Source organism: Haemaphysalis longicornis, unplaced genomic scaffold, assembly GCF_048455015.1.
Source record: "Haemaphysalis longicornis isolate Haplotype H1 unplaced genomic scaffold, Haemaphysalis longicornis Haplotype H1 scaffold_9, whole genome shotgun sequence".
NCBI lineage: Eukaryota > Metazoa > Arthropoda > Arachnida > Ixodida > Ixodidae > Haemaphysalis > Haemaphysalis longicornis.
Window position 1 is genome coordinate 17967829 of NW_027526460.1, and position 13185 is coordinate 17981013.

General features: G+C 47.1%; 1 protein-coding gene across 1 annotated transcript in view; it reads right to left on the reverse strand.

Annotated features, from left to right (window-relative positions):
* The window catches only part of LOC144153902 (uncharacterized), a 32688-nt gene extending 19997 nt beyond the window's left edge, over positions 1-12691 (reverse strand). The window contains exon 1 of the mRNA XM_077685653.1: positions 12103-12691. Coding sequence (XP_077541779.1) covers positions 12103-12117 — 15 coding nt within the window. The 5' untranslated portion in view covers positions 12118-12691. The remainder of the gene's footprint in view (positions 1-12102) is intronic.
* Positions 12692-13185: the final 494 nt, after the last annotated feature.

Consider the following 13185-nt stretch of genomic DNA (forward strand, 5'->3'; position numbering starts at 1 on the left):
TAAATACGTCGCTTCATCATCGGCCATGGTTCGTGTCATCTGTTCTGACACTACGTAAAAATATATCGCTTATCTCACAAAATAAATTTGTTGTGAACTAAAATATCTATGTGTAAGTACGGTTGATAATGAGCCCTTCCGCTGTGTCAAGGTGGATGATCAGCGAACCTGAAGCACGTCAGACAGGATTAGACAAGAGTACAGGTATACCTTTCCATTATTTAGTAGTGGGAGTGGTGACAACTTTGGGGTTACTGCAATATACATTGATTGGTTTGCTTGGAACATAGCATAGAAAAAGTATTGGCCAAAGTTAGATATATACACCCTGGCTGTTAAGTACTTGACTAACTTGGATTGGTGTGACTTTTCGTACTAAACTCCTTATAGCGCAAAGTGAGTAAACCATTTCTTGCATGGTTTTTACATTCCACGTTGAAGTATGCAACAATGATCACAGGGGCAGTGTCATCACGACTGACCCGAGCTAAGTGTGTGGGGATCAGCTTCTCAATATCACACATGGGTGTGCCTGATGATATATAAACAGTGCACATCACAATGCCTTCTTTAGTTCGTTCTGTACAGACGTCCCCACAGTCGGCGTCATTTTCCTCTTGTGAGTCAAGGGTGTTCCACTTTTTAGGTATGAAACCTCCACTCAACGAACTGAGATTGAGCACGTTATGTCTGCCATTCCTTCAAACCTCGCGAATTTAGTCGAAATCTACAACAATGGCCTAAATAAAAATTGCAAGAATTTTTCACGCAGAACTATTTTGCATACCGAATTCCGGGCTTTGTGAGGACCCACCAACAGGGACGGGAAAAATCAAAGTTCTGCTGTAAAAAGCCTTCCAACATTTGCTGGAAAAATCGCGTCTTGCCTGGTTTGGATACAACGATATTACAACTGTAGAGCGATTCTTTGCGAGAGCTAATCGATAAAGGACATATTTACAGAGGTTAGTTGATGTGAATCATTAGTGTGCTGTAGTACAAAATATTCCTAAGTAAACTGTATGAGCCACTTTTTGGCTGATTTGCAGACATCCACATGGTAGTCACCGACGACTACCACCGGAGTATGCCACCCCTGCCGCTATAATGTATGGTCGTCTTTCGCCCAGCATCTAATCGATGTCGTTGCCATCTCTGTTCCCTTCGTCACTCTCCATAACCACATCACAGCCACTTTCCGAGTCCTAACTATACGTGGACTTCCCATAACGTCACTAGAATTCAAATAGAATGCCTGTGTAAATTATTAATTCTAGACATATATATTATTCTTTTAATATTATAGTAGTATTGTTATTATCATGGTTTTTCTATTTTATTTTATTGTTCTATTGAAATATTATAATCCCATAATTATTTATTAATTCTAGACCAATTCTTCACAAGGCATTCTTGCATAAGTTATGTATGTATAAGGAGCGAGTTTCCGTTCGGGTACACGAAAAATCGTGCCGTCATAGTCATGTAAAGTTTGACTGTAAAAATAACGATTAAATTATGCCACGTTCCTATCATTACATGATGACCCGTAGCTGAAAGCCACCATCGATATGATGACACTGTGCTACCATATTTTTTCATGTAATGCCCTCGTCGTCATGCACATACTTTCATTGAATAAGAAACCCATCCACCGCTAGCCAGCTCACCCCTAAGAAAAACTCGTTCTACGGCTTGCATCACAGAGCCCGGAATTCGATATGCAAAATAGTTCTGCGTGCAAAGTTCTTGTAATTTTTATTTAGGCCATCGTTGTAGACATCGAATAACAGAGGAGTCTTCGCGAGATTTGAAGTAATGGCAGATACAAAGTGCTCAATCTCAGTTCGTTGAGTGGAGGTTTCATCACACTGTTGAGATATTCTTCCTATGAATGTTTCAAGGTTGCATGTCTGACCATGAAATAAATCATTTTTCGTTGTGGCGACGGGGCTTCAATCAAAGTCCGCATCTTCCCCAGCATCTTCTTGGCTTTAAGAAATGTATTTCATAGTTTCAAACCAAAGATACGACACTGCATGCTTCCTTCGGTGCTTTAGAGCTAGAAAGGTTTCTCTAAACATCGATCGTTCTCGATAATGCGCCCCTGAGAGCGTATGGGAGCCCATTTTTAGCAATGATTGATGATTTCTCTTGACAGCATTGTAGATGAGTGTGGTACTTATAGAAAATTGGTATGGAAATACGCGCATATTGAACTGGGATCACCTACATTATGACGTCACACTTAGCTCTACAACTAGCACTGCGTAAGTGACCTAAGAACTTAAACTAAAGAATTTTGAGAACGTGAGCTTCTTCATACCCGTACTTTTCAGAATCTATATATAGAGGTACCTTAGCAATCCTGTTCTTTATTATTTTCTTGAACTTATATTCATCCGTCCATTTAAATATATACTCAGATAAAATTAGAAGCGAAATTTGTCTTTCGTCTAGTTTTGTGCGTTTTTGTTTCCTCTAATGTGAATCATTCGATAACCATCCTAAGTTACAACATTTCGCAACCTGCTTTAATTGGACTCCGTACCTCCATAACTATATAAAATCTTGGAATTTTAGAAATATCCGCGCCGAAGAAAGCGGTGTGAGGGCAAATTATCGCCAAATGTAATCGCCGCTGCAACAACCACAAATTCGTAAACCACTAAGCTGGTATTTACTGTACTACATTGGCAGAAAAATTCAGTGCTGGCGTTATAACATTTCTATGATATATGAGGATGTAGATATCAGGAAACGAACGGCAACGTACAAACTCTTATCAAACACTCTGCCCGAAAATAAAACAAATGCGATGTCATATGGCAAGCATCCCTTATGTATGCAACCGAATATTGTAGTTGAGTCTGAATTCCTTAAAGTTTCCGTGCAATTTATATTCAATGCGATCCATTTTTTCGCCTACTAACCGCTGTTTCAATGACCTGTCCGGCTGGCTTGATAGCACCGAGCAAGAGCAAGACAGGAGGGGAAACGGCGCTTGCTATGACGGCCAGACAACGTCACAAGCGCCATGCCTAGGTTAAGCTAGCGGCATCTATCGCGGAAAAAGAAACAGCACGTCCGCCGCAATCGGCATTAGGCAGCGCTGCCACGGAATGAATTGTGACGGCTATAATTTTGTTTACCCAATGCCGCTACCCTCTCCCTCGCCGTCACAGCTGAGAAGCTTTGTAGTCCACATTGGTTTATTGTGACATTATCTGGTCCCTCACTCACGGCAGCCGGGATGGGCCGTTTCTCCTCTTATATATGTTCTTACTCCGTGCATTATAGCCTCCTTTCACTTACTTCCCTGTAAAAAGGGGCTTTGAAGCACAACGAATACAATGGCGGCGAAACAAACGTTAGTTTTCATCCGCAGCAAGCTCCAACCACTCGCACTGCTCACCCGTACAAAATCTTTCCTGTACAGATTCAGGGAGTGATATTTGTGTACACGTGTAGGGTAATAGTGAACAATTCTCCCAAGCCGAAGAATGCCTGGCATTTATAAACTAGCAAAAAAGATGAGGAGTAAATTTTTGGCCCCAATTACTCTTCGTGTTGCGTAGTGTGACAACACATCGGCTTAACACCTTCGTGCGTCACACTGCCTCTACCGTTTTGACCTCCTTTAACTTCTTGCCAAAATATCTGCACCAACTGCACCAACCAAGGCAGAAGTAACATTTGTAAGAAGTTGATGCGCGACTGTGGAGCCGCCAGTGACTGTGCACAGTCGCTGATTTAAAGCTAAACGGCAGCCAGAGTTGCGCAGTTCTGTTTTGATTTCCACAGGATCAGGTCAAAAAACAAGAGGCACACCTATAGCCGGGATCCTTCGCTGGTGAAAGCTAATCTCGAACTCAAGACGACATACGCTGCAGACACTTGACAGTCGCATTAGGAGCAACAAAAGGACGTTCCAAACAACATGAGTGGACCTACCCGTCTTGCACCAGTTCATGCCGAGTTCCCGAGTGTCCAACAAGATCTGTTTAGTTTGTATATGTGGTGGTGGTGGCAGTGGTTGCTGTGTGGGATCAGGCGAGGTTAGCCTGGATGAATATGCCGGCAATTGCCCCGCCCAGGCTACTCCTAATTAGTCAATGGTAGTGTCCTTTCACCACGAGCTTGCCAGTGCTGTCTCGGGAAACTAACTCTACTTGTAGGATTTCTAACATAATTTAGTTTATGTCGGGCTGTGAGCCTTACTACAGGTTCGTAAAATGCGCGTTTCAGGTCTTCTACCATTCGTAATATTATATTAAGAGAATCGACCAAACATTTCCCTCTCTTTGCTGTGGAGTTCAGGCAGAGCTATGCACCTCTCCACGTGTTCTTTCTCCACACGCATGCATTTAGCCTTCCGATACGAAAATATGAATGAGCATCACTTGAACAGGCAAAAATAACAGGCAGATCCACTCATGCGGTGGCGGATCACACAACGAAGCTTATATGGTTGCGTTGAGTTGCATGCAATCACGAAAGAAAAATTCTGAAGACACCTACGCACATCTTACGGGCTTTGTGTGGGCAAGCATGAATGCCCGGTTGACTCCAGAGACGCCTTGCTTCCGCCTCGCGTTGTCGAAGGTTGTTGTAATCTTGCCACTTGAGACGCTTTCCCTTCCGATCCACCTTAACGCTTTCGAATGGCTTCGATCTGTTTCATACGCGTTGCGGCGCTGCTTCTTTTTTCCGCCGTGTAATGGGAGGGTTGACGACAGCGGCGAATTTACCTGCTTGTCTATTTGCTAGTTCTATTGCATTCTTTCCCTCTCTGTGCCTGCGGAGTACTGGCGTGGGCGACCACTCTTTACTTCCGCGTTCAAGATTGCGCTATGGAGTGCCTCCTGCTATGGAGCTCTTCGTGGTATGAAACTTTCTCGCCGCGCTTTCTTCCCCTACCACAATTTTTCTACACGAACATTTCCCAGCTCATGAACTCCGTCCCCTTCCTTCCCGGGGAACGCATGCGGGTCATTTATACAAGGGGCTGGTTTAAAACAGCTTTACTGTAAAACACTTAGTAGGGTGATCGCTGCTAGGACTACCATGTTAAGTACGAGTGGTCGCCTTATCCTCCGCAGTTAGTTTCTCGGACTACGTTCTGGTATCGACTTTGCTCCGGCACGCATTCTCTCGCACACCTGCACGCAGTCGCTTCCGCACCTGTGTTCCTAAATCTGGCATGAGCACGATCCCGACACACAGGTGGAACCCATGATTGGACGTATTGTTTCTCACACCTGCCGCGTGCTCTCGCTTCTTCACCTGTCTCTCAACTCTTAAACCGTAATCAGCGTGCCCTGATTACGATCAAGAACCAAGGTGCATAAAAAATGCGGCGAAGGCTCGCCAGAAGCTTATGTGAATGAAATATAGCAGCTCATTGCGCTTCTGTGTCGTTATCTATGGTGCGGAAACACTTCCGTCTGAGAAAAAAATTAAGCAAGAGTGACGCCAAATCAATTCAAGATAAACGGGACATGATGCGTATCTTGATTTCAATCTACTTCCTCCCTCCCTTATTACATTGCTGCCTATTCGAGTGACTGATGTGTATATGCGAGCGCGAGTGGTACGAGACACAATTTTAGGGCTCAAAATTGGTGTTGTCGACTGCAACAAAAAGAACATCTGATTTTTATTGTTTCCAAATGCAAGCGATTTCTTTTTCACGTTTTAAATATTTTTGCCAGTATTCTTCCCAAATCCTGCGGTCGTTCTTCATTGCCGCGCTTGAAGTTCGTGTTGTTGGTAATTGTTTTTAAACCGTTTTCTTCCAGTCTTTGCGAACGATATAAATGTGCCTCGGAAATTCCATTCAGCTTCTTGAACAATCCCATATCGACAAAGACGATGACTACAACGACGACATTGAAAACGGCATCGGGGACCTGCAGCGGCGGACACCCTCTGAGTGGGTGTCCGCCGCTGTTTTACGGTCGCAACCAGCCAACAAACCACGCAGCACGTGATTGCAGACAACGTGAATCCCTAAACTTCATATGTACTTCTTACGTTCACGCTCTCTCTCTCTCTCTCTCTCTCTCTCTCTCTCTCTCTCTCTCTCTCTCTCTCTCTCTCTCTCTCTCTCTCTCTCTCTCTCTCTCTCTCTCTCTCTCTCTTACGCTTCCTACCCCTCCCTCCTTTCAAACTTCATGCCTTTCCTTGCGGTGGTGATGCTACATTGATGATTTAACTCAATCCCTAGTTCAATATTGGCACAAACAAGGGCGCATTGCTGATTTAGGTTAACTGATACAAGTGATGTGGCGACGCCAGAAGCCCCCTACCGCCTGCTGACTCTGTGCAACCCGTCTTGCATCCATCCTCTCCGAGTAATAAGTGCTCAGATTGCTGCATTGTTGTCACAGAAGTTTAATTTTTAGTCTCCCGCAGCCTCACGAAGGACTGTAGAAAGGTTAGAACGCTTAAACGAATTGGAGTAATGCGGGGCTCTTTTTATAGTTGCGTGCTGAGGACGGCGTTGCCTCCAGCTGCTGCCTCGTTGTGGGAAGCACCAAATGCCTCCCTGTTATGTTTCGCGCTGGAGCGAAACCCACCGTTCCGAACACGGAGAGAGCTCTGCGTGCGTTTCACAACCGCTACTGTTCCAGCTCGCCCTGGGAGTCTGCCGACGCAGCGGTTCCAGAAAGAAGCGAGGGCCCAATTAGGGAGCGAATTAAGACATCTCTTGCTCGGAGAACAAACAGGCTGGAAGCGAGAGAACGGAATCCCCGTTTGTTCTAAAGTGAATGCGCAAACCGAGCGTCGGTTACAGGATTGAAACAAAGCATGGGATAATTACCCGCTTTAAAAAGGCACAAAATATAAATTCAACTCGGCGCGCGCTTTTGGTTCTCTATGCACGTACCAAAGTTGATTCTCCAGCCACGAAAAAAACAACAGTTTTTCGAGAGCAAGGCAAATCGCATCTTTGTAAGGATGCGGCCGCCTCGGCTCGGAGGGGCTTGGAAGCAACGACATAATGGCGCGACCCTGATTATGATGGATCCTAGTCACGAAAACAAGGGGCCGTGTTATCGGCACGAACTTGATCCGCTACGAGGAATTTGCGCTCGTTCGCGCAGACCAACGGGCGGGCGGTTTCTAAACGACGTTAAAACTGCGCAACCCCTCCTTGCTTCTTTTCATTTGTTAGCGTCTTCGAGTGTAAGGTTTCCGGATAAGGTCTATATTTAGGCACCGCGTACACGCATCTGTCTCGAGAACCCTTTGGCCTCTTTATAGGCCTTTCTTCTTCCTTTTCACTCAAACCCCAACGGCAGCCTCTGAGGAAGAAAAAAAAAACATTTAAGCAACCTGGGGTACGACAGCTTAACGACGCCGCGAACGGTCGCTGCGAATGTTAGATACTTCAAAAAGCGGGCGACGACGCTCTCGGTCTATACTAGCGAGAAACTAACGTCGCCGTCGAAGGCCGCCAAAACGACCGTCTGGTTCACACAGTTTACTTTATTTTTCCCTCCCTAGCCGCTCGAGCCCTACGATGGTGCGGCACTTTACTTTCTCCTTCCCCTGAACTTGCCTCCCGCGACCTTAGTTTGAGGAAAGGGGCAAAAAAGGAATAAACAAATCGGGCCGCTTCGACAGCCGCCGTCTCGCTAATCAGCGACTGGTCCGCGGCGCAAATGTTTTCTGTCGTCTCCTTCACGGGCTGGTCGATGACGAGCGCGCCATTTTTTTATTAAGTTTGCTGTCCCTTTTCTTGCCTGAGTGCATTCACGTGAGTTTGGCAGCGAGCTGGTGAAAGCTCATACTTCCAGTGCGCACGCAGGTCGGATCGAAGTCTCTGGGCCGTTGAACTATGCAATAGAAAAAAATACAAGCGCTGACAGAATCAAGGCGGTATTTTTTACTCGTGGTGTTTTAGCCTTACAATAGGTGCTGCTGTAGCTTGTACGGTGAGGAGGTATAAACTTTAGCGGCAATGATCATAAAAAAACCTGGTGCAGGTGACTCGGCAGCCGGATTAAATTAGATCAGTGCCGGAAGCTTTTCTTCAGTAGCATAGTGTAGTTAAAGGACGTCCTAAGCCTCTAGGCTTAGGCGAATGCTGAAATATTCTTAGAATAAAATGTTCGTGTTCGTCGTTGCTCTCGACTTTTTTTATACACGTACAGTGTATTCTGATGCAGCTGTGGGGCCGGAAGTGCTCGTCGCCTAAAGTTCTAACGCTATTCTGTCAAACTGCTCCTCTGATATTCATAAATGGAATATATTAGAACCCAAGAAGGCTGGTTCTTTCCTGCCAGCACCCCTTGAGGCGATCCCGTCTGACGTAGATGGATGAGTTCGTTACGATACTAATTTTCCCGCGCGTCGTTCACGTAAAGGAAAGGCCAGCAGCTACTCTGAGCACGTTTCTTGCAGGTAAAGCGGTCGAGTAGTGGTGCCTAGAGTGACTGAGGGACCAAATTTTCGCGCTTTCTCGTTACGGACGTTCCAAGGTTCTAAATACACTCATCAGACACTAGGTTTTAGCAATTCTGTGACTACAAGTTTTGATTACTTATGGGGACCAGATGACAGCCTTTTGGTAAAAAGACGCTGATTATTGGGAACACAACATTTAGCCGCAAGCGAAGGTCGTCTCAGAATGATAGAAAAGGTGAAGCAGTCAACGCTATGGATAGGGGCTCAGAGAAATTAGATAAAAATTTTTTAAACTTCCTGCTAACCCATCGGAATGGCTCACAGTGGAGCTGCGACGTCTGTGGAGTAGACGAGACTGGCGAGCGCCTCTTTTTGTATCTGCATCACCTTTACATCCCTGTGGTGCACGCTGTCTTCCGCCCTTCGCAGAGTGGACTACCCGTTCGTTCTCTGAAAAGACAGCTCTATGAGTCTGGTTTCAGCCGTCTCTATTCAGGGAGGCATTAGAAGCTCTCCTTCGCTTTCTCAGGACGTCTTGCCTGTGCGAACGGCTCCCTAGGACTGCCTCTCGGGGACCGCTTTGAGTTTGCCTCTTATGTTTTTCTTTTAGTGCAAAGCTGCCTTGGTCATCGTTTTCCGGTTAATGTTTGCGTTATCATCTTTTCTGGCATGGCGTTTTCAATTTCTATTATTTTTGTACACTCTTGCTTTCTCAGTCAATCATTTTCGCCATCTATTGATTAAGGCGACTGGCTATAACCTGGTACACATCCCTGCCTGCTCTGTTAGGCATGAAACGGCTGTACCAGAAACCTTCTTTGATTATTTTGCACGTGAGTGTAGACGCTTCTAGCTGATAATTGAACAATTATATGCGCCTGCCAATCACTACTCTAATCTAACTAAAGCCCAAGGATCTCGAAGCGGTAGGAGAAGGAATACACGTCTATATGGAGCAGTCAACCAGAGGAGAAGAGAACGGGGGGGGGGGGGGGGGGGAGGAGGAGAAGGGGTTCTGATCACAGCACCACATAACGTGATGAAGGATGCCCAGAGCATCGCAGATGCGACATCATTTCCTCTCCGTCCCAACTCCGTAGTTGATGAGTATTATATTTAGTAAATTGTTATGCCCACACGATATGTTATGGTGCATGGTTCGGAAAGTTTTTCTCAAAACCGAAATTAGCAGGGATGCAGCCGTTATTTGGGAGGCTCGTAATGTCCAAAATGGGGCCCAGGCTCAGACCCGTTTGTGGCTATACCTGTGTAGGGGAAAGCACAAGGGATAGGCCAAAGCCAATCGACTGCTAATCAGATTTGGAGGGCCAGCCAGTATCACAACAAAGCTGCGTTAGGTCGTCTGGTGTGAAAAAATTACGAGCACACCTGAGCCCTCCTTTTGATTGCGAAATGAGAGTCTGCCTGCACGTCGCTTTCGCAGCACCATGAATCTTAAACAGCTGTTCAAACGTAATATGACGTAAAATTCAGCCTTACATAAACTTGCCCTTAACCTAATTGCACCATAACCCTACTCTAACTAGTTTTTTTTTTTTCTTTTTCAATTTCATTCCATTCAAACCAACGTGCTGCGTCTGAACTACCTGCAAAAAGCCCGCCCGATTGCCCCGATGGTGTAAGCATGAGCGTGAAATTGTCGTACGTGTCGTCTCATTAGTACGACACTCGTCTATCTTGTGCGCCTTTCGTTCTCTCCGTTACGGTGACTCGACGCATACTCGCTAACGCATCTCCCAGAAAAGGGGACATTTATCTGGGACGTGCTTTGCTACCTTCCTAATATCTGCTTTTGTAATTGGCGTCCACAAATTACTCATGTATGCCTTCGTACATGTCTCCCACACGGGTTATGAAGTCAAAAGCCACAACGCATTCTCTATGTGCATCTTTACCATTATTCCTTTCTCGTTTTTTTTCCTCTCTCCGTTAGTGCGAGTAGGCGCCTACTCGTGTTGGCATCGCCTAGAAAAGAAGAAATTTAGAGGAAGCGTGCTTTGCTACTCGCCCAATGGCTACTTTTAAAGCGAAGCTTTCTCGGCCTCACTGGTGGCGACCGTCTGGACGCTAAAACGCACTGCGGGAGTGTTAACTCTACCGAACAGGAGGCCACATGATGATGGTGATGATGATGACACAAGAATAAAATGGCGCAGCTTGCACTAGTGGTGCAAGGATGGAGAAGCAGCAGAGCTGGCGGCCCCTCTCCCTTCGTCGGAGACCCGGCTGGTGCCCCGCTCATGAATTTCCGAACTTGCCGCTGAATGTGCTTCATGACTGGCAGGCCCGGATCATTTTGTCCGCAGTCGTTCACATCTCTCTCAAAGTGGACCGCGTTAGCACGTGCTAGAACCCGCTGCAATCGGCTTCGCGAACTCGGTGCATGCGCTCCTCACTTTAGGCGCGAACACGCATCAACTGGAGAGAACAGCACTCTGGAGATCACGCCACGAATGTCGGTCCGAGCTAGCCGACGCCGGGGGCTCCTCACGAGGCGCACGCTCTCGTGCGCTTAGTTGAGCTGAGCTTACTGATAACGTTCCACGGCGGAACTGAAAGTTTAAATAGCTCTGTTTTCAAAAACGCGTCCCGTGGTCGGAATCGAACCTGTGTCTTTCGCTTTGTGAAGCCGGCGTCTATCGCATCGCCCCATTCCGACACGGTGGACAATGGGTGACAGGTGGAAGAAATGCGGCGCGGGGGGGAGGGTGGGGGGACGTTGAGGGCGGCGCTCAGCTTTCTCGTTCGTGATTCGTTTGCAGTCGTATGAGTTTGGACTTTGACTCGCACGTAGTTTCCACTTTGATCGCTGACGCTTTGACTTTGGCATTTCGACGTGTGATTTTCACACGCGAGGAAGCTTCGCTGTTTAACCATCGCCGTCGTAAAAGGCTTTTGATATTTTTAAATTAGCATACTGAAATTACACCTGTAGACCTTATTAAATGGCTTTAAGCACACGCATCCAAGTCAAAGTCCTCAACGCATCCGCTGGGTCCATCTTCAGTCAGCTTGATTCGCCGATCTGTGGGTATGCGAAGAATTCTCGCATTCAGGAGGTTCCTGGTTCGAATCCCGCCCGGAATACAATATCCCTGACTTTATTTTGTACTCGATTACCCTTCTTTTTATTCTTATAGCAGGCGGCCATTTTGTGTGCCGTCTGTGAGCTAGGAACGCTGGAATTTCTGCCTACCCAGTTAACTAATGCTTTCGCATAACAAAGGCACCTGCTACGCACCCCCACGTGGCGCTTACCCTCGGGGAGGGGATTGGCAGAAATCAAGAAAAGCTCCGCACCTTTGCTGAAAACGCCGGATTCCTTTCTTTATTGCTTATTCAATTCCCCGCTTACGGTATTGCTCAGGCAGACAATTAATTTTCGCATTTTATTTACTCTCTCAAAAACATGGCAGGTGTTATTTTTCTCTGCTTAGTTTCTTTCCTCCCTCTTCGGGTGCTTACTGTACCTAGCTCTACACGTGGATGCGTCTGAAGGCCGTGAGCTTTCCTAAGGGAATCCCGTCCAGTCGGATAAAATTTAAGGTTTCCAGAAGGGGTGGTATCAGAGCACCTGAATAATTATCCCTGGATGGTCAAGCCACGAGATTATGGCTTTGCTTCATTTCGTGAGGAGCTCGACACGGCAAAAAGCCAAACACGCACCTTTATCGTGGGCATCCTTAGCCGGCGGGTGTCCTTCCTTAGGAATACCTCAGTCAGCGCACGCAGCAGTCAATAGTCGAACACTGTCCTCGTCACCGAGGATCCAAAGCGTGCCACGGCCACTCAGCTCCGGATGTCCGTCGAATGTCACAGCACTGAACCGCGTGAAACGTTGGCCACCGAGGACTGCCGTGGGTCGCGCAGCCACCACCGGGCTTCGTGGACGTCGAGGAACGGGCGACCGTGAGCGGGCACTCAAATCCGAGCTGGTCGTGGTCTACGATAGCCTCAACGGTGCTGCTGTCCACGGCGTGTCCTGCAAGCTACGCGTCGGTAGGGCGCCGCCTTCGCCCGCACTACGTTCACTCTCTTCAGTGAGAGTCTAGCGCGATAGCGCATTTATACGGCGTCCCTCTCCCAGGGCCTTTTTTTGGGGCACCACCCGCGAGAACATCCAATCCAGTTAGGTCTTCCCCGCGCCCGATCCTGGACCGCTTCGAGATGCTCGCGCCGAGACGAGGAGGGTCTCCGATGCGCCTTCCCCCTCTCTCCCCTCTCTGTACCGCTTGCACCGAGCACAGCCCGTCCTCTTCGGTGGGCCTCGATGCGCGAAAAGACCTTGCCGTTCGCTTTCTGTGCCCTTGCATCCTCCCGTTGTTGCTGCTGCTGCTGCTGTGTGGTTCCTCTTTCTTCACTGTCGTTCGCTCTCGTTCATCGTCTTGCAAATCGACCGGTCGAGTCAAGGCGGACCATGGATACCTGAAATAGGGGACTGCCCCACACACATACGCTCCATAAAGAAATTTCGTCGGCCTATTTCACAAATCATGCGTAGGCCCAACAACAAATCCAGGTGACTACACCGCTGCTCTCGGTATTTTGCCCCGAAAAATTCATTTGTATTGCTTTCATCAAAGCTTTTCCGCCCCACTCTATGAAAACAAGTGTTTGAACGTCTGTCTGTTTCAGAGAGAGAGAGAGAAAGAGAGAAATAATTATTTATTGGAGAGTTAACCCTGTAATGCCCACTGTATAATATGAGATACGCAATCTTTCGGATTTTTTTACTCCCACCTGTGCCTT